The 19665-nt window shown below is 43.7% G+C and overlaps 4 protein-coding genes across 5 annotated transcripts in view; 2 read left to right on the plus strand and 2 right to left on the minus strand.

Annotated features, from left to right (window-relative positions):
• LOC6035399 (plastin-1) overlaps positions 1-7935 on the minus strand; it is a 60107-nt gene extending 52172 nt beyond the window's left edge. The window contains exon 1 of the mRNA XM_038248767.1: positions 7000-7935. Coding sequence (XP_038104695.1) covers positions 7000-7080 — 81 coding nt within the window. The 5' untranslated portion in view covers positions 7081-7935. The remainder of the gene's footprint in view (positions 1-6999) is intronic.
• A 4887-nt stretch (positions 7936-12822) lies between these two features.
• Positions 12823-13563, plus strand: LOC119765260. 2 transcript variants are annotated; one of them, XM_038248774.1, is made up of 2 exons: positions 12823-12918; positions 12977-13563. In XM_038248774.1, exon 2 carries the CDS (start codon positions 12993-12995, stop codon positions 13515-13517), a length of 525 nt encoding a protein of 174 aa, XP_038104702.1. In that variant the 5' UTR covers positions 12823-12918; positions 12977-12992; the 3' UTR covers positions 13518-13563. The 2 variants fall into 2 exon arrangements, with proteins under 2 accessions (XP_038104702.1, XP_038104703.1); XM_038248775.1 differs by having other exon boundaries at positions 12987-13563.
• An 88-nt stretch (positions 13564-13651) lies between these two features.
• Positions 13652-15904, plus strand: LOC6035392 (dipeptidase 3). Its single transcript, XM_001845540.2, is given in 5 exon segments — positions 13652-14443; positions 14446-14627; positions 14685-14857; positions 15062-15311; positions 15378-15904. Coding segments are annotated over 5 exon segments (1326 nt in total). The 5' UTR covers positions 13652-13818; the 3' UTR covers positions 15474-15904.
• An 8-nt stretch (positions 15905-15912) lies between these two features.
• Positions 15913-18397, minus strand: LOC6035391 (THO complex subunit 1). Its single transcript, XM_038248769.1, has 4 exons — positions 18257-18397; positions 17485-18195; positions 16429-17427; positions 15913-16367 (listed from the first exon to the last, which is right to left on the minus strand). The coding sequence occupies exons 1-4, from the start codon at positions 18296-18298 to the stop codon at positions 16002-16004; spliced, it is 2118 nt and encodes a 705-aa protein (XP_038104697.1). The 5' UTR covers positions 18299-18397; the 3' UTR covers positions 15913-16001.
• Between the last annotated feature and the right edge of the window lie 1268 nt (positions 18398-19665).

The raw sequence follows: 19665 nt of genomic DNA on the forward strand, positions 1-19665 counted from the left end.
TAAATAAATAATGAGGATACTTCAATTAACGTTTCATAGAATAAGTAAGAATCAATTTTTTCACTTTTCTTTTAAATTATTGCCACTATTGGCATAGTCAACAAAATAACTTCCGGGTCCCGGGAATTCCCGGGCCAAATTCAACTCTCGATTCCCGAGAAATTGAATATCTTGAGAATCGTCACCCTCTACCACTGACTCAAGGAGGTTTCAAAAACAACCAAAAAGCAAAAACTGTAAATTTGGTTTATTGGACCTTTAAAAAAAAACGTGACTTAATCCACCCTTAGGTGGTTGGTGCCTTCCTCAAAATTAAAGGGTGCTTTCCAAAATAGACACAAAAGGGCGGTGTTTTTCAGTGTTTTATCAATTTGACTCATTATTCATACCACTAGATTGCGAAGTCAGATCTTCATATTGCAGGGCACTTATGTGCTTACAACTTATGATAGGGTGGTCAGATCTCCAATCCAATTCGTGCTCGTTGGAAAGGTCTTTTAATTACCTATCCAAAGATAGGTCGCATGATATATTTGGACAACGTTTTCATCAAAATATCTGAGCTCTGGCCTGTATAAATAAAACTTAAGTGCTTATAACTTTTGATGGGGTTGCCAGATCTTCGATGTTTTGAACGCGTTGGAAAGGTCTTTCAAATACCTTTCTAAAAATGTATAGCATTACGGCCTTTCTAACAAAAATCACCCTTTTTACAATCTTGCGAACTAGTCAAAATTGTTTTTTTAGCATAACTTTTGAAGTACTTTACTAAACATAATGGTATGAAAATATGACCTATGGGACCTGCAGACGGATCTAAAAACACAGATCCTGACAAAATCGGTCAAGCCAGTTTCGAGAAAAGTGAGTAAGAAAAAAATCTACGTCCATCCACACACACAGACATTTGCTCAGAATTTGATTCTGTGTCGATAGGTATACGTGAAGGTGGGTTACGTATACCTATCGACTACGAGGCCTATTTAAGAAGTTCAGTTTTCGTGTGATTTTATAGCCTTTTCTAGTGAGGTGAGGAAGGCAAAAATTCTCGACTTCGATCTAACCTTGCATTGGCTCTTTGCAGAACTCATGAAAAAAAAACAAAAAAAAAATCTCTAGAGAGAAGAAACAAAGTTAAACGGTTGGTTCAATAACAACACAGTAGAAAAAGACAAAATTTTCATGATTTTTAAGAGTTTATGTTCTCTTATTTTCCCGAGGACTCCCGCGGAAAAACCTCAACTAAACTTCATGTTACAGGATGGAATTTTGTGTCAAAGTTTGAAAACAATCAGCCATCTCAATTTAAAACCTAGATTACCCAATCATCCCTAGCTAATAACAGACAAGTTCATCGAACAAAATTCTGTACGTGCACAGCATGTGACCTTCGCCGTCACTGTTCGTAGAACTAGCAGCAGTTAATTACGCGAGTAGTTGTAGTACACAATTTTGTGTAATTATGCAAGCCACGTCGAGAGCATGCACAAAGATATCAAATGAAAGGTCTCTCTCTCTAACGTATATACACGAGCGGTACAAGTAACTACTATCATCACAGTTCTGCGAGCGCCAGCTGAACCGCCTTAGTTGATATTTCAAAATTCTCCTCACAGCCTTAATTGTAGCAGCAGCAACCATCATCGCCAGCGTTGCGCAACACACCACCTATTGGTATATTCCGATTTGCAATTCCGGACGCCATTCAAGCCGCAGAGGTCGTGCCGAGTTGGCAACTAATTTTGCGCTGACCCGAGAGAGCGCGTCGTCCCGGATTGGTCAGTCGATGGCGAACTCCGCTTGAGGCCAGAAATTCATGATGATGTGATTGTAATCCAATAATTTTTGCGGCCCGTTTGCATGTACTCAGCGAATCATTCAGGTATAAGGGTTTCAGTTGGAATGTGCGGCCGCCGCGACGTGATTCTTGAAGCATTCCTGGACAGGGGTTCTCTGCCTCTGAAAGCAAACAATTCATACGTAGATGAACTGCTCCAGAACCACTGACTGCTTCTAAGGTTCTGCGGGATCAGACTTATACACCAACACTGCGAGGTGTGCGAACCAGTTGAAGTCAACACTCATCAGGGAAACGAGCCACTTACCGAACATGTGGCCACTCTCACGACCACAGCTTTGTAAGATGAGGGCTTATGTATTGTGCGTGTGTGTGTGTGTGTGTGTAGTGTGTGGCAAAGCAAAAGGTAATCATAATAGAATTCAATGAAAAGCAAAACTCGCATAAATTCCACGACCGCATTAAAGTCGTCGTCGTCGTCGTCGTCGTTGGCTTGTTCTTATTGGAAGACGAGGGCCATTTAAGTCGGTTCTGGCGCGCGGGCCTGAACTTGAGCGCTCGGGTAATATAATCTGGTCTACATGGGTCGCCGAGTTGATCCACTGTGCGCGTTAAGAACGACCTGCTTTGTCTGTGTTTTTGCGCTGATGTCACTTGACGTGAATCTCAGCTGAAATCATTCGTTTGTTCTGCGTTCAACGCACATGATGATGACCTTCGCGATTCCAGCTATTCTCCTTACAGGCCAAGTAGTGCGTGAACTACGACTCTTCGATCGAACTGCACTATAGGAGGTCGTCTACTCCCACGATCAGATTCGAGTGCCGTTATTTATGGACTCCTCCTACGACGACCCTCTCGACGTTATTGAATCTCTCCAGCGGCCGCACCACTTTCCAATTAGCAACTCTCCCTGAGCCGAACGACAATCTGGCGCGCGGTCAGTAGTCAGGGTCATCGGCTGGCCGCGCCTCGTAAAGTGAGAAATTGCGCGTGCTCCTTCAGCTCAGAGCTGAACGATGAGTGACTTATTGATAAAAACGTTTGCTGTGTGCTGTCGCCATTCGGAGTCACTCTTCCGGTTTGGCCGCCTGGAAACCGGCCGGACTGGTGGGTGGATTTACTATAAAGTTGTGTGTCCACGACGAGTCATCGTCGGTCCGAGAACCGTTCGACGCAATGATGACGAGTACGGAAACTGGTTTGACAATATACGGCCACAGACTTAGACTAGACCTCTCTGCTGTGTAAAAACAGATAAACCTACTTGAGGTCTTGTTGTTGGAGCTCTCTGTGCGATATCAGAACTAACAAGAGATACACAAACACAAAGCACTAGTCACAGTTGTTGAGGGGCAAAAACAGTTGGAGATTTCAGCTAGACGAGCGAAGTACCGCAGGAAAATGATGTCAGCCATAAACTATTTTCACGATTCTCGAGGACCATATCGGGAGAGACAACGGCGTTCCATGCCGATTGAAAGTGACACGGTTGGGGATCGAGCGGCAGCCGTGCCGTATGCTGATAGAACTCGACTTTCAAATTGATTGATGTTGGTTAAAATTTTGCTGAATTGAACTTTGGATTATGTTGAGACACTTAAATATTCAGTAACAACTTTTCAAAAGGGCGAAACCCTCAGATGTAAACAAACTGGGGTTTCGTCAGAATCATGTGAAGCAAACAAAACTGATTCTAAAACGCCCTCCAACGTCTCTAAATTCCGAATATACGTAGTTTTACAAGGAAAAAACAAAAGGGCTTATCAACAACATCAATCAAAACAAACCAATTTGAGTTTCCGCCCTTGTGTTTTTACCCAATCATGAGGGGCGAATGTAGTGTTTTCTGCAAGATCCGACGTATATTTATAAATACTAAATTTTCGTTATAATTTAGTGAATTTTAACCTGAAAATCCTCAAAATGTATAAAAGTATGTTTCTGATGTTTCTGACCACAATTCTACAACAAACACAGATTTGTATGATGCTAAATACATAACTTTTTAATTTCAATTATTGTAGTATCGGATCTGGTCTGGTTTCACAGGGAGCGGCCGTGGCTTACTGGTCACGGTGTTCGCTTTGTAAGCGAATGGTCCTGGGTTCGATTCCCATCTGCTCCCAACGAGAAAGTATAGGAAATATAAATCTTGAAACTCTGAACATGAACGAAAAATCAAAGTCGCTCGAGTCGGGGTTCGATCCCTCGTCCTTTGCTAACCACTATGCCTTCGCGATTTGGTGACTGGAATTAGGAATACTGTTACTATCAACTATATACGCGCTGGGTCCTTGTCCATTTGACAAGGGTTCGGAAGTTCTAAATAACGTTTGAATCCGATTGGTCCAAACGTTCTTCAGGGCGGGGCTTGTCGATAAGGCTGAAGTACCTCGCGCTCGGCTAGCCAGCGTAGAAATGGGTCACCGAAGCTCGGCAGAGCTAACACCTTCCAAATGCCTATGCGAGTTATTTGCATGTATAGAATGTAGATCTAAAAATACATGGAAACAACTCAATTTGTAAGAAGCGACCGCGTGGTCCCGTTTGGTTGGTTGCACACACACACACACACATCGGATCTGGTCTGGTTTCAAAATCTAGACATGAAGGTCCATAATTTACCGGTTCTTGGGACATCCGGGGATTCTGGGTCGAGCAGTTGCAGGACAAAAACTTAGTGTAGGGAGGTTTAGGAGGAATGCCGTACAAAATCATCGCCTCCGTAACCATTGAAGCTATGCAAAGATTGAGAAGGCAGGATGGTGTGGCCTAGTCGTCAGCTGCCATGTCTCCCACTTCTGGCGGGAACACCCCAAGGAACGTCACTTCAATATAGACCACATCCTCAAACAAACTTGCTACTTACTGTGTATCATAGCCGTGATCCTTGCTCAACGATTCTTGGGCTGAATCTTTCTAGACCCAGTTTTTATCACTGAGGTTGCAAATATCACTGTATTATCACTGACTGTAACGTTTCACAATGATAAAATAGTTGTTTAACAATTTTTTTCCTTAAAAACCCGAAAAATTGAAGAAAAACACAAAAGGGCGAATCGGTTGTTTACTTCTGCTTTTTGGCGTAACCTGACGGACGATACCGTTGTTTTGGTTGGGTGGGTGGCGAATACGGTGGGGCGAAAATGTAGGCACGCTCTTCAAAAAGGCGTAATTTCTTTTTCTCAATTTTTAATAGCAAAAACACCTTAGTTAATTTCAAATTGCTCTCTATGATGAAATTATTGCTATTTTCTATTACGTTTTGACAAAATTGATGGTTTTCATGCGTTTTTGTGGAAATAGGAATTGATCGAAATTGCATAATTTTGAATGTTGATTTTCCCTATACGGCAGGATTGTAGGTTTCGCCCTTTTGAAATGTTGTTACGGTATTGTTGGCGCCATCCACAAATTTTAATTATTTAAATGTAAAAAGCAGTATCAATTAAAAACGAAATATCCTTTAACATTCCAACGCCCAAGGCTCCAAAAAAGTTGGAACGGTAACTTCAACTCAAGGGTTCTCGGCCATAACTTAACCAATCAAGATGATTCTTCTTTCCAATGAGTTGTTAGGATGTCTAGATGATTTTAGAACTTTGCAGAACTAAATTTGATCAAATCTGTAATTTTTGCGATCAAAAACATCGTTCCAACTTTTTTTTTCGCGTGTAAAAAAAATTCGCCAAAAATTCCGCGGAGGCAGTTGTTTTAAAAAAGGTGGAACGATGTTTTCGGTCACAGAAATTACAGATTTGTTCAAATCAAGTTCTGCAAAATTTTAGGATCATCTAGATATTCTTACAAATCACTGGAAACAAAAATCTTACCGATTGGTTGAGTAATGCCCGAGAACCAGCGAGTTGAAGTTACCGTTCCACCTTTTTTGGGAGGCTTGGGCGTCCGTGTAAGTTGGGCATGCGTTAGGCGTTCCAGTGTTAAAAAGCAGACAAACGTCAAAAACCAAAACAAACCGAAATGACCAAGGGGTCAATGGATGCAAAAATCATGTTCAATAAGTAAAAAAAAAACTTTGGTAAAACTTTTATTAAATTTCTAGTTACAATTAAAGATATATGAAAAGTAAGCATAGTAAATACATTTTAGTAGCCTTTATTTTTAATATTTCATATTATGCATTTATGGTCCCCTCGTAATTTTTCTTTAAGCCTAGTTAGTGAGCAGCATTCGGTGACTGGGCTACGTTCTCAGCCCAGTTAACAAACAAGTACTATATAAAAATGGCTGTACTGTATAAAAAAATCATCACTTTGGAGTTAATGATGCATTTTGGTTCAACATGATGTGCACTTTAAGGAAAAATTTAACATATATTACACAAAACGGGAGGAAATCCAGAAACTCAACACTTTGCCTTTTTTGCTTATAGGACATTTGTGTGAACATAGGCAGTGAAGTAAGCTCAAATCATAAGATATTTTGATTAAACTATCAGTAGTGATTGAATACATGATTCAAAGAGTAAGATGACATTAATCAATATAGGGGAAATTCTCGTATGTTTGGCAGGTTAAGCCCTCGCTCCTAACTCCATCCAATTTGCTGATTTTCACTATTTAAACAACTAATTTTGCAAAACTTTTGATAGAAACTTGCTTGCTCACTTCTTATTGAGCTATTTATCACTCGAGTTCAGCTGAAAACGCTTTTAATTAGCTTTAATTGAATGTCAAAGTTCTGACCTGCCAACATTAGAGGCACGCTGGAATTAGATGCTGTTCCCCTATATATTTTTTTTCAAATTTAATTTCAATTTTAAAACTCCTTTCGATCTTCCGGTCCAAAAGAGCAGATTTTGCATAGATTTTTCTTATTTCTACTATGAAACAAACCTAAAAAGTTCTACCCTCAGACCTACGCGCTGAGATATTACGATACTCGCACAAGTGACGACTCATTCACGGATGAGGTCAGCAGCACCGTCTTTCTCGATTCCCGCGGTATTTCCATGCTGCTACTCCCTACTTTTTACCCTTTCCCAACTGGACTTGCGCGACTCGCCGCAAGAAACGTTCGTCTCTTCAACGTCGATTGAAATTATCGCCAACGAATCACATAAACAACAAACTTTTTTGGCCACCACCCAGGGATCGCTTTTCTCCGCTCCCCCCCCAGGGGACTTATTCTATATTTAAATTTGGTGTGCTGGCTGCTAGCCTTTTGAGTGTACTCACTTCTTCGAACTTTTCCCGCATCTCGGCCCGCTCCTCCGCCGACAGGGTCTTGCGGAAGGTACCACTGCGAATGGAAGCCATTTTCTGCTATCTCCTGGAAGTCTTTCCTCCTGCTGCCGGTGCCGCAACTCCGAAACTCTTGTTTTCTTTTGACCTCGATCCGTCTCTTTCTTTCGACGATCAATCGGCGATAATTCGCAACTAATTATTATCAATTTCCCCCGCGCGGTTTTGTTGTTGCCGGGAGCTGCAAGTGACTCTTTTTTTTACTCCGGTATCCCCCACACACTCAGGTTGGCCGAGCTCGGTGGAACCGACTGCGGGAAAGAGATTTGCACAAAACAATTTTCGACACTTGCACCGGGGCCAAGATCCGCGGAATTTGTGTCACACACACTGCAGGTCGCTTCTGCTTCACCACACCAAGAGGGGAGATAATTTCCCAAAACAACACACTGGCTGGTTGGCTATGGCCAACGACGGAACAGACTTTCTTTTGGCCGCGCGCGCTCTCACACTTTTTTTCTATCTTTCTTTAAATTTCTTTCACCAGTTGGAGGCAAATTAGAAAAGCAGCAATCTTCCCCCCGAACGTCGACGTCTTTGCTGTCGTACGCCGAAACTTTCCTGTGGCTGCTTTTTTTCTTTTCCCCTTTTTCAAACACCGAAAACAAGACCCAGACACGATCGATCCGGAACAGAAACGTAAACAACTTTTTTAGTTATTCCTGCCACAAAACAAATCGCGTAGCGCTGCAAAGGAAGAAAAAGGGCGCGGCGGATCGAACAACACTTCCGGCAGAACGGCAAAGTCCAGAGGGTGCAGGAGAGCAAGCCTGTAAATACTGTGAATTTTGCTCGAAAGACAACGGCGGCCGGCGACTGCGGAATCGACTCTACTCTCGCTCACGGTTTCACACAAACTGAAGATTTTTTTTTGCAAGCAAACCAAAAACGAACGCCGGAGCAGCTGTGCCATCTGGTGCTGATGTTTGGAAACATTTTTTTTTACGCCATCTGTCAAACCAGGGACGGGTTCAGGTGAACTTGTAGTGCAGATTGGATGTAGGCGAGTACAGACTTTTTAAATTCTAATTTTGATCTTTACATGCAGCAGTTTTTGGTGAAGAATTCCCCAACGTTTTTTTCCGAAAAATATGCTGTTGTTCCAGCGGTGTCCGGAATGACAGCGCCCAGTCAGTCTGTGCCTCGGTCTGTGCAGTTTTAAGTGTTTTAAGGGAAAAATGCTCTTATAATGAAAAATCAAACATATTCAATGTAGTTGGGTGTTGCAAAGTGTTACAATTTCGCTAACGATCATAATGCTATCGAGAAATTAAAAGTGAGAGTGTGTGCGTGAAACATAAGGCTTTCTAATCAGAAATTTACCAACACATTCAAAGTATGTTTACATTACAGCTGGACGTTTGTTTGCATCAGGTTTCCTATCTCTTTCTAGCAAAAGTTTTTTGTCAAGCGACTTCTAGCTGGTTTTTTTGACTGACCGCCCGATATGTCAGCCAACATACTTCGCAGGGCTGTGACAGCTCGAGCTCGATCATTGTTTGCATCAGGACACTGTGACGAGGAGTTCATCATTTTTGGGTTAAATCATATTTTTTTCACTGGGCCTAGAAAGCCTTATTAAGTAGAGAGCCTGGAGCTTATCAGAGAACGGACATCTCAAACCAAAAGTACCAATCGAAACACGAGAACTGTCAAACGGAGGTACCAATCGAGCATAAGACAAAGGATTTTGCTCGATTGGTACCTCCGTTTGACAGTTCTCGTGCTTCGATTGGTACTTTTGGTTTGAGATGTCCGTTCTCTAATAAGCTCCAGGCTCTCTATTATTAAGGTGTATTCACATTATACCGCATCCGCAGCCGCAGCCGCATCCGTATACAATTTGACTAGAGAGCCTGGAGCTTATCAGAGAACGGACATCTCAAACCAAAAGTACCAATCGAAACACGAGAACTGTCAAACGGAGGTACCAATCGAGCATAAGACAAAGGATTTTGCTCGATTGGTACCTCCGTTTGACAGTTCTCGTGCTTCGATTGGTACTTTTGGTTTGAGATGTCCGTTCTCTAATAAGCTCCAGGCTCTCTAAATTTGACAGTACGGACGCACAGTGCGGAAGCGATTCCTCCAATGCATTTAAAATGTTCCCATTCACACTGTTCCGCATCCGTATACGGATCCGTACTGCGGATACGGATGTGGAACAGTGTGAATGGCTACATATGAAATGCATGGGAGAAATCGCGTCCGCACTGTGCGTCCGTACTGTCAAATTTTGTGCGGATGCGGCTGCGGCTGCGGATGCGGTATAATGTGAATACACCTTTATGGAGTTAAGCCGACGAAAAACCGACGACGTCGGTTAAACTCCTTGGTAGGCTCCACAGCAGCTGCACAGAAAGTTTAACTCCCTGTTGCGATTTCACAGCTCGATAGCGTTTAATTACGCCAGTGGTTTAATTTTGACTGGTATCTCTTTTAACATGACGATTCTTCTAAAAAGCTGATCGATATTTTGGATAACACCAACAAACAAAATTTTTGGCAGGCTTAACCCGATGGGGATGCATAGAGATATCCACGCGCGAGAGTGTGTTAGTTTGGAGTTTAGTTACACGCAGGCACAGGCAAATCGAGTAGAATGATTCGTCTGTCAAAAGCAGCTGTGTCCTTTGTTATACCACGAGCACGTGGTAAACAGCTGGTTTTTACAGGCGACTAGTCTACTCGATTTGCCTATGTCTGCGTAAAAATAGTGTAAACAAAATCAGCTGCTTGAAATTCAGCCAATCACAATCGATCAAAACCAAACCAATACTTTAAATACGAATACTAACACAGAATCATGGTGTGCGTGAGAGAAACCGTGGAGAGCTCTATAGAGTTATCTACGTGCGCCTGTATTGCGTGTTTGTACACGAAGGGTTTTTAGGTTAAAATTTGTACCCGCCAGCAAAAACAAATGGTAAACTAGTGTGCGTGAGATCGGGCTTAGATAGCTCTCAGATCTCCACGGTTTCTCTCACGCACACCATGATCCTGTGTTAGTATTCGTATTCAAAGTATTGTTTTGGTTTTGATCGATTGTGATTGGTTGAATTCCAAGCAGCTGATTTTGTTTATAAGGCTTTCTAGTCAGAAATTTACCAACACATTCAAAGTATGTTTACGTGACAGCTGGACGTTTGTTTGCATCAGGATTCCTATCTCGTTCTTGCAAAAGTTTTTTGTCAGGCGACTTCTAGCTGTTTTTTTTTGACTGACTGCCCGATATGTCAGCCAACATACTTCGCAGGGCTGTGACAGCTACAGCTCGATCATTGTTTGCATCAGGACACTGTGACGAGGAGTTCGTCATTTTTGAGTTAAATTATATTTTTTTCACTGGGCCTAGAAAGCCTTATACTATTTTTACACATACATAGGCAAATCGAGTAGATCAATCGCCTGTAAAAACCAGCTGTTTACCACGTGCTCGTGGTATAACAAAGGACACAGCTGATTTTGACAGACGAATCATTCTACTCGATTTGCCTATGTATGTGTGTAATTTTGTTACAAACTAACATACTCTCGCGTGTGGATATCTCTTTTAGGTTTTGAAGCGTGACGTCACGAGCACACACGCACACACATTTTTACAGAGACACACGTGCAAAAAATGTAAACAGTGCAGCCAAGCTTTCAAATTTCTAACCTCAAAATCGAGTTGGCGTAAAACCTAATAGGCCCCTAAAACCAAAGCTAAAAACTCGATTCGCCACCTACATTCGAGTAGGAGAACTTTGGCGCAAGGTTACGTTTACGTTTTTGCGTGATAAGTGCAAAGGGGAGTGAAAACTATTTAAGGCTTTTTAAAAGAAAATTGAACTTTTGGAATAAAATAAAGTTAACAAGAGGTAAGAAATAAAAAGTTCTATCGACCGACTTTTTAATATTTTTGCTAAGTTGCCTTTTTCATGGAAAATTCTGAGATCCGGATTGAAAACGCGAGAATGAGGTTAGATTGCTAATTTTGAAAATTATTCCAATTATCATTTTTCAAGCAGAGCGCTGCTTTTATGGTAGAAGTGACTTTAAAAAACATTTGTCCACTTGAATAATCTACATTCTCAATTGATTAGTTAGGTTTTGGTTGATTGAAACATTCCATTATTTTGGATCATTAACCGGGACCGTGGTGTAGGGGTAAGCGTGATTGCCTCTCACCCAGTCGGCCTGGGTTCGATCCCAGAAGGTCCCGGTGGCAAATTTTGAGACGAGATTTGTCTGATTACGCCTTCCGTCGGACGGGAAGTAAATGTTGGCCCAGGACTAACCTAAAAAGGTTAGGTCGTTAGCTCAGTCCAGGTGTAGGAGTCGTCTCCCTGGGTCCTGTCCTGGTGTAGTCACTGGTAGGCAGTTGGACTCACAATCCAAAGGTCGTCAGTTCGAATCCCGGGATGGATGGAAGCTTAGGAGTAAAAAGAGGTTTGCAACTGCCTCAACAATCAAACCTTCGGACACCTAGTTTCGAGTAGGAATCTCGAAATCGAGAACGCCAAGGCATTGCTGTAGAGCGAATAATTTGATTTGATTTGATTTTTATTTTGAATCAGATAATAGGCGATCAAACGTCAAAATTACCCTCCACTAGAGGGCGTTGAAACCTGGGGTGATGTTTACATTATATCCTAAAGAGAGCAAATCGGTTTAAAATTAGAAATTGATTTATTTTATATATATATTTTATATTTTATCGTCAAAACGAAATTTGTAAAACATTATACCATTTTAAGGTAAGAAATAAAGAGCTTATTTGATGCAAACAAAAATATTTTTGTGATGGCCGATTTTACCTGTTCATTATTTGATTCAAAATTAGGAAATTTTACAATCAACCAAAACCTAATTAATTAGTTGAGACAGTAAGTTATTTAAATGGACTAATGTTTTTTTAAGTTACTTTTACCATAAAAGCAAAACTTTGTCTCAAAAATTTAAATTGGATTGATTTTCAAAATTAGCAATCTAACCTCACTCTCGCGTTTTCAATCCGGATCTCAGAATTTTCAATGAAAATGGCAACTTAGCAAAAAATCCTAAAAGTCAATCGATAATACTTTTTATTTCTTACCTCCTGTTGACTTTATTTCAATCCAAAAGATCAGTTTTCATAAAAAAATCTTAAAATAGTTTTCACTTTCCTTTGCACTTATCGCGCAAAAACGTAAACGTAACCTTCCACCGTAGTTCTCCTACTCGAATGTAGATGGCGAACCATGTTTTTAGCTTTGGTTTTGGGGGCCTATGAACAGGATAAATAGGCCATCACAAAAATATTTTCGTTTATATCAATTAAACTACACTCAACCCCCGGTGGTTGGTCACTTTTTCGTTTAACACTTTTTTAGTTTGTACCCCGTTGGTTGGTCAAAGTCAAACTAAAAAGTGACGAACTGTCACTTTTTACACGGTTCTTTTCTTCCTGTCTAACAAAAAATGACGGTTAAAAAGGGTTTTTGATGGTTTTTAGGAAATTTTTGTATAATATCGAATAACTGGTGAATTTTGAAGAAAATTACTGTCATTATGCAGTTTTACGACTCTCTCTCTCTAATCTACATGCGGATGTATTGCGTGTACGTACGTAAATAAAGTGAGGTTAAATTATGTCAGGCAGCAAAATAAAGCCTTATGCTCTTCTACTCAAAACTGGGTCCATTTTGGAGTCAGTTCGTTTTATTTTATTTCTTTTTTTAAGAACGACTTGGGTTGTTTTCAGAAAGCGTGCAATGTTTGTTGCACAAGATTTTTGTTTTCAAACGAAACCAACGAAACACGCGTGATTTGGAGCGCTGTGCTAACTAACGTGTTTCCTGTTCAACGATATTTTTGATTCATCGATAGTTGGTAAGAAAAGTTATAAATACAACTGTTATTTACACTAAAACTTAATGCAATAAACTAGACTTTTCCAGCCAAATATGTACGAAATGTGCGAAGTCATCGGCTGCGGCAGTGCACGCCGTCTCCAATGGTCCGAACTCCCCATCGATCCGCAGCCAGAATCGGAGAAAATCGCCTTTTTTGATTTTCCCTCGGACGAGCCTTTCCGTTCCGGCTGGATCCGGTTCACGGGCCGTACCGTGCTTCTGTATCCGCACCGTCCGCTCATGTGCAGCGTGCACTTTCGGAAGCGCTGCTTCCTGGTTCAGGACACCAACGAGGGCCGACCGGTGCTGCTGCATGGTTCCATGCCAACGCTGTGGCCACCGCTGGCGGAGGTTCAAATCTTCATTGCCGGGTGCGAGTGTCCCGCTGTGCCGGCGGTTTGCTCGCCTTCGATGTTTTTGCCCGCTCGGGACAAGTTTGAAGATCCGCGCAAGATGCTGGACATGGTGCTGAGCTTCAGCCGACCGGCCGTGCCACCACTGGCCTACGTTCCGGCCAAGGTCCCGTTTGAGTCGCCGCGGAAGACAATTGAAGCTATTGAGAACTTGGTTTTTTGAATTCTGATATTGTGAAGCTTTGAATAAAGTCAGTTTGTTACAGCAATCACAACAGCTAGTTTAAATGAACAACGGTCCGGTCCCTAGAATGTCCTTCTGGAGGATGTTTTCGCGCATGCGTCCCGGATGTCCTGTCACGAGGCGAAAAAAGCCATTGAGTGATAATCTCTTTGTTTACGAAAAGCTGGTCGTACACATTTTTCCAAGTTTCGTCGAAAAGCTGGATCTTCCAACCAGCCCGGGTAGTGCGACCAGCGACGACCGGAAGCCCCGTCGACTTCACTATCAGTACTACCGCAAGATGAACACGATGCCGAACCATGCGGATTTTATGGAGCTGGGCACGATTCACCAGCACCAGTCAAATTGCAAGCAGCACTGCTTCGTTTTCACCGAGATCGCGGACATCGATCTACCGCCGGAGATCACAAAATTTCCAGAAAAAATAAAGAACGGAAGCATACACTCGTACAGCAAGAAAGATGGCATGTCTCCACCCCCACCCAAGGTCCCGAAAAGCAGACGGTCACGCAAGATCATAGCTATCGTGGCGGGACTGCTGGTTTGTGTGGCGTTGGCCGCGGGAATTCCGCTGGGACTGCAGCTGCGATCGTCTTCGCTGCTGGAGGCAAGGCTGGCGTTTATTCGAAGATTGCTGGCGGAATCCCCACTTGTCGAGGGCTACTGGGCCCCGCAGATGGGTGCGAACTTCAGCAAAAGCTATGCCGAAGTTCGGAACAGCATGGTAGGGGCCTTGCTGTGGCCAATTTCGGTACCGTGCGCCGCGCAATATCTGGACGCCGTTCAGCTGACCCTGGAAGGGATCGATGACGCAAGGCGGATGGTGAAGAAAAACAAAGATATGGTCATTGTGGAGAGTGCCGACGAAATGGAGCAGGCTCACACGGATGGTAAGCTAGCGATTCTTTTGGGCTGGAAGGTGGTCACACGCTCGGTTCCAGCTTGGCCGTCCTGCGCTCGATGTATTCCCTCGGGGCACGGTTTGTATCTTTGACTGGCTTGGGCTGCACAACTCCATGGGCCAGCGCTTCCATTCGTACGGACTTTTTTGACGAGAATCTGCCCTCGACGCTGACTAACTTTGGAGAGGTTCGAATTCTGCATTTTCTTTTCAAGTTCCAAGTCTTAAAAATCTTGACATTCCAGGTAGTGGTCCAAGAGATGAACCGACTAGGAATGCTTGTGGAAATCTCCCGCCTTTCCGAACCGGCCATGATGGTCGCGCTGAACGTGGCCAAGGCGCCACTGTTGCTGTCGAACGCGCTTCCGGCGAATTCGTGTAACGGCTCGACAGCGGCCGTTCCGGATCACATTTTAAGGTTAGTTTTGAGGAAATTGAAATTCCTAAAAGTTCTCGAGCGTATTTAAGTTTATCTAGTTACAACTTCGGTGTTTTTTCTCAGCTGAGAACAGATTTTTTGGCTTGATGCTTGCTGAAATCGTTGCATTTTTAACAGTTGTCAAAGTGACGTAACCCTACACTACCAATTTATATTAAACGTGTTTTATCGTATTTTACCCAGCGCTCTCTCGCAAAATGGCGGCGTCCTGATGCTGAACGTGGAACGGTGCGGCGAAAAGGCAATGTCGCTAAAGGATGCCATCGCGGCCATAAACTACATTCGGGCCATCGCTGGCGTGGACCACGTGGGACTGAGCGGCTCGCCGAAAAATTATCCTCTGCTGCTGGCGGAGCTGGCCCGCGACCGACTTTGGGGTTCTGCCGCGATCAAAAAGCTCGTCGGCGGGAACATTGTGCGGGTGCTGCGAGAGGTGAGGATTTGAGGGGGATGGTTTCGGTAGGACTTTTGAACTGACATTTTCTGTACGTTTTTGAAGGTTGAAGTTAGCAAGAATCGGCTACCCCTGTCGGAGGATTGGATCCCGTTGGAGGCTATCGAAGGAAACGCTTACTGTCGCTACCCGGAAACATAAGTTGGGTGATTGTTACCAACATTTATCGATAAAAAGTATTATTCTTCCGGCACCCGTGTCAGCAGATTACCTAATCAGAGTAGAAGTTTCAAGCAGAGTTTACTGAAGCAAAATATTAGATTAATTGGTGATTTCATCATCTTCCTTGAACAGATTAAATAATTATATAAAACAAGTAAGGGAAAAGAGCCACAAATATTAGGCAAGCAGATGATTATCCGGATATTCCAAGCAGTTTTTAATAAACATTACCATATCATCAACACTTTATTTTACAAATCGAGCACAAATTTTGTTTTTAGGAAATGTCATTTGATAGGAAAGCATTTGTCGAACGTTTATAAAAATAACATCCCCTAAAGTTTAGGGAAAGCTTCGCATTACTGTTGTAACATGAATTCATGACGATCAAATAAATTAGTAGTAATGTTTAAAGGCGTTTTGATTTTGGATAAGAGTTCAGTTTATTCACCAAATTGCGTAAGGAAAAAAGTTCAATTATATATCTTACTCGCTATCATCAGCAGCTCAATCGTCGGAAATTTCAATCTTCTCGTCGTTGCTGAGCGTCGCAAGCATCTGCTTCACCGACTCGGCCGCGCTCAGCATTTCCAGCCCCTCCAGGATGTAGGCCAGCTGATCCAGGCTGGCGTCCATGTCGTCCTCGAACCACAACTGCAGCAAATGACGACACTGGTCCGTAACGGTGGCATTTTCCGACTCAAGATACTGAATCTCGTCCGTGCCGTAGCCGAGCTTGGCCGCCAACCGCTTCCAGTCCTTGCCGATGCTCGGCGCCAGCTCCGCCATCTGGTCCCGCGTCACCGTGATCGTTTTGTGTGTGTTCTTTTCCTCCGGGGTGAGCTGTTCCGTCTTGAGCAGCTCGGTGTCCATCTGAAAATTGAGAATGTATGTTTAAGAACTATATTTAGAACAAAAGTCTTCAAAATTAAACCTGATCCGTTTCCTCGACGAAACCCTCCGTTTCCGGCTCACCCGGCTCGTCCTTTAGCGGGACATCCTCGAGCTGGACCACCTCGATTTTGTTGACATCGTTCTTGTCCTTCTGGATCTTCTTGCGGACACTCTCCAAATAGTCAGCCACCTTGTACGAAGACGTGCTGTTGAAGAGGGTAAAGAAGTGTGGCGATTGACGGGCCAACAGTCGCAAAGCTCTCCACTCGAAGGACGGATCCTGGCGCTCCTTCGAGCCGTCCAGGTACGCCTCCAGCGATGGCAGAAAGTTCCGATCGTCACCCTTGCAGGCCTGCAGATTGTCCGGACAGGTGTTCCACAGCCGGGTCAGTTCCGGGTTGCCCATGAAGAACTTGCCCTGCTTGGTCGACTCGCGGATGAGATCTCCCAGCGGTCGACGCGGTCGTTTGCTGGCCACGCGAGATGTGGCCGCTGCCGGTGTCGCCGGCTGGTCCTCGGTGGCCGTGCCAGATGTTGCCGCTGCTGCGGCGCCGGCCGTTGCAGCCACTGCCGCGGCGTCCGGACGTTTGAACTCCTTGCAACCTTCGTTCTTCCAGCTGTTCCAGAGTTCCTCCCGGGACAACATGTGCCGCACGGATTCCGCAAACCGACGTCCATTTGGCGGCGATTCCTCAATCAGTTTGTACACCGTTGTTTCGGTTTCCTTCAGCCAATCGACCTGGGCCACCGTAAGACAGTGACTGTCCGACTTGAACTTGACCGTCGAGTTGAGGTACTGGAACAGGATCAACAGCTGAACCAGAACCGACCGGCGAAAATTTGAGTCGGACAGCTGCAGCGACAGCAGTTTTGGATTGGTCAGGAACTTGGCGAAGAAATGCGCCGTCTCGCGGACCTCTTCCTCCGGCGGAATATCCATCGGCGTTGGCGAGGACTTGTTCTTGCTCGCAGACTTACTGTTGGAACGTGGTTCTTCGAGCTTGAAACTGCTAAATGCCGCCATGACACTCCCGGCGTGCTAAAAAGATAAAAATGCATCAAAACTTCCTCTCCTCGCATCAATGAAGGCTCTTACCGCGGCAAACATCTTCCACTGCACCTTGTTGTAGCACTGGTTTGGGTTGCGAAAGAAGTCCTGCAGCGCCCAAAACTTGCAGTACAAATTGTAGTCGATCTTCAGCTGCGGCTGCTGCTGCGTCCCAGCACTAGCCTGAACCCCGTCTCCATCCTCCTGTCCCTCGCTCAGCTGGTCACCCATTTCGCTTCCCTCCACCCCGTACTCGGTGATGTTCTCCAGGTTAAACTCCGAAATGATGTTCAACCCGGACCGCTCGCTAAACGGAAAGAACTTGGCCAAGAAGAGCAAGATCCGCCCGCAGAACACCGTATTCTGGGACCGCGAAAGTCGCCGCAGCAAATCGTTGCACATCCGCAGCAGGTTGTGCTTGCACGCGGTGAAGAAAAAATCCTCCTTCCAGGTCGTCACGTTGTTTTCCACGTAGGTGAAAATCGCCTCGCACTTGTCCAGTGTGACGGCGTCAAAAATGTCCCCCAGCAGCACCACCGGGATCGTCGGGGCGGTCATTTCCGACCGACAAGCCGCAACCGCAAACGAGATAAACGTTTCGATCGCCGGAATGTCGTCCGTCTTGGCCAGCAGCAGATCGCGGAACGCCTGGTGCAACGCGGACCGCTTGTCAATGTCCGTCGAGGACGCCAGCTCGTCGTACTGCTTCTTCAGCAGCTCGATGCCGATACCCTCGGTGGTACATTTGTTTACCGTTGTCTGAAACAAAAATTTCGTAATAAATAAAATAAAAATCAACGAACATTCAAGCAAATCTTACCGTAAACATTTTTAACAACTCGAGAAAACTCGGAGCACTCATTTTTAGGCCAGTTTAGGCGAAAAACAAGAGAAAATCGTAACAATTCGAATTCCGAACAAAACGACGCTGAAGATTTTCGATGCGTGCTGAACTTGTAAACAATCTACTGTCAGATGAATGCCGGACTCGCGCGACCACACTCTAAAATCGTTGTTTCAAGTTACTTTACGCTTTGGGCAAGTAGCACTCAAAATTGAGTAACAATAAATCAAGTCATTATTAATTAATTAGACAATTTTAAACTAATTCGTTTATTTATGTGCGAGTTAGTTATTAACTATCGAGGTTTTTAAGCGAAGATGGCGTTCGAATGGTGAACGCCCAAAATGTCAAAATCATGCAGTGGTACCAACATTACGGAAAAAGTGTGCCATGGCATGACAGCCACATTTTTTTTCTAATGTTGGTGCTATTGCGCGATTTTGAAATTTCGGGCGTTCACCATTCGAACGCCATCTTCGCTTAAAAACCTGGATACCATTTCAGTAACAACTTGTCAAAAGGGCGAAATTCTCAGATGAAAACAAACTGAGTTTTCGTCAGGATCATGTTTCTATTGTGGTTTCGGAAATAAATCGAATTTTCGCGGCGACTTATCTGACACTACGCTCCGCTCCGCAAACTTGAGTGCAACGAGATGTTGTGTTGAACGCGAGGTTAAACGTCACTGAAAAACATTTTGTCGCTCTGGCACCAAACCAAACTTTTTCTCTTCGCATATTTTCTCTAACTAAAAAGTATCAGTGCTTGTGTGATGTTGTCGGAGGTTTTGGATGATGATGTTGGCCATTTATGCATGTAAAAAAAGTACATATTTCCTTTCGTTTTTTATTAAATTAGCTAAAATACATCGACATAAGTTTTCGTCAATCAAAACAATATGGTGGAATTCAAGACTCGTTGAGCTAGGATACACCGTAAGTAGCAAGTTGGTTTGACGATGTGGTCTATATTGAAGTGACGTTCCTTGCCGTGTCCCTGCCGGAAGTGGGAGACATGGCAGATGACGAATAGGCTACCCCGCGACACCATGCTGCCTTCTCAATCTATGCATGTATGATATAATTTGAAAAAAAAAATAATTTTGAAAAAAATAGTGTTTAAAATGATAGAGCATCAAACTAGGCATCAAAAGTTAACAAAGTATCAGCTTGAATTTTTGCTCAAAAGTTGTTTTGAACGCTGGAATTTAACAAAACAGAATTCGCATACATAACCTCAAAGGGCAAAAATTTCAATCGACATTCTTCGCTCTGTTCTGCTACTCAACACTAGGTGTCACATGTCGTTTAGCATATGAATGCCAATTGCCGTTCAAGAGCCAAACGACATGCGACACCTAGTGTTGAGTAGCAGAACAGAGCGAA

The sequence above is a fragment of the Culex quinquefasciatus genome, chromosome 1, assembly GCF_015732765.1.
Source record: "Culex quinquefasciatus strain JHB chromosome 1, VPISU_Cqui_1.0_pri_paternal, whole genome shotgun sequence".
NCBI lineage: Eukaryota > Metazoa > Arthropoda > Insecta > Diptera > Culicidae > Culex > Culex quinquefasciatus.

Bases quoted from the DNA above. Each gene is read 5' to 3' on its own strand.
- LOC119765260 (XM_038248774.1), top strand. From the start codon at position 12,993: ATGTACGAAATGTGCGAAGTCATCGGCTGCGGCAGTGCACGCCGTCTC.
- LOC6035391 (XM_038248769.1), bottom strand. From the start codon at position 18,298: ATGAGTGCTCCGAGTTTTCTCGAGTTGTTAAAAATGTTTACG. The intron at 17,428-17,484 runs GTAAGAGCCTTC...TTATCTTTTTAG, and splicing joins AGTGGAAGATGTTTGCCGCG to CACGCCGGGAGTGTCATGGC. The intron at 16,368-16,428 runs GTTTAATTTTGA...CTCAATTTTCAG, and splicing joins TCGTCGAGGAAACGGATCAG to ATGGACACCGAGCTGCTCAA.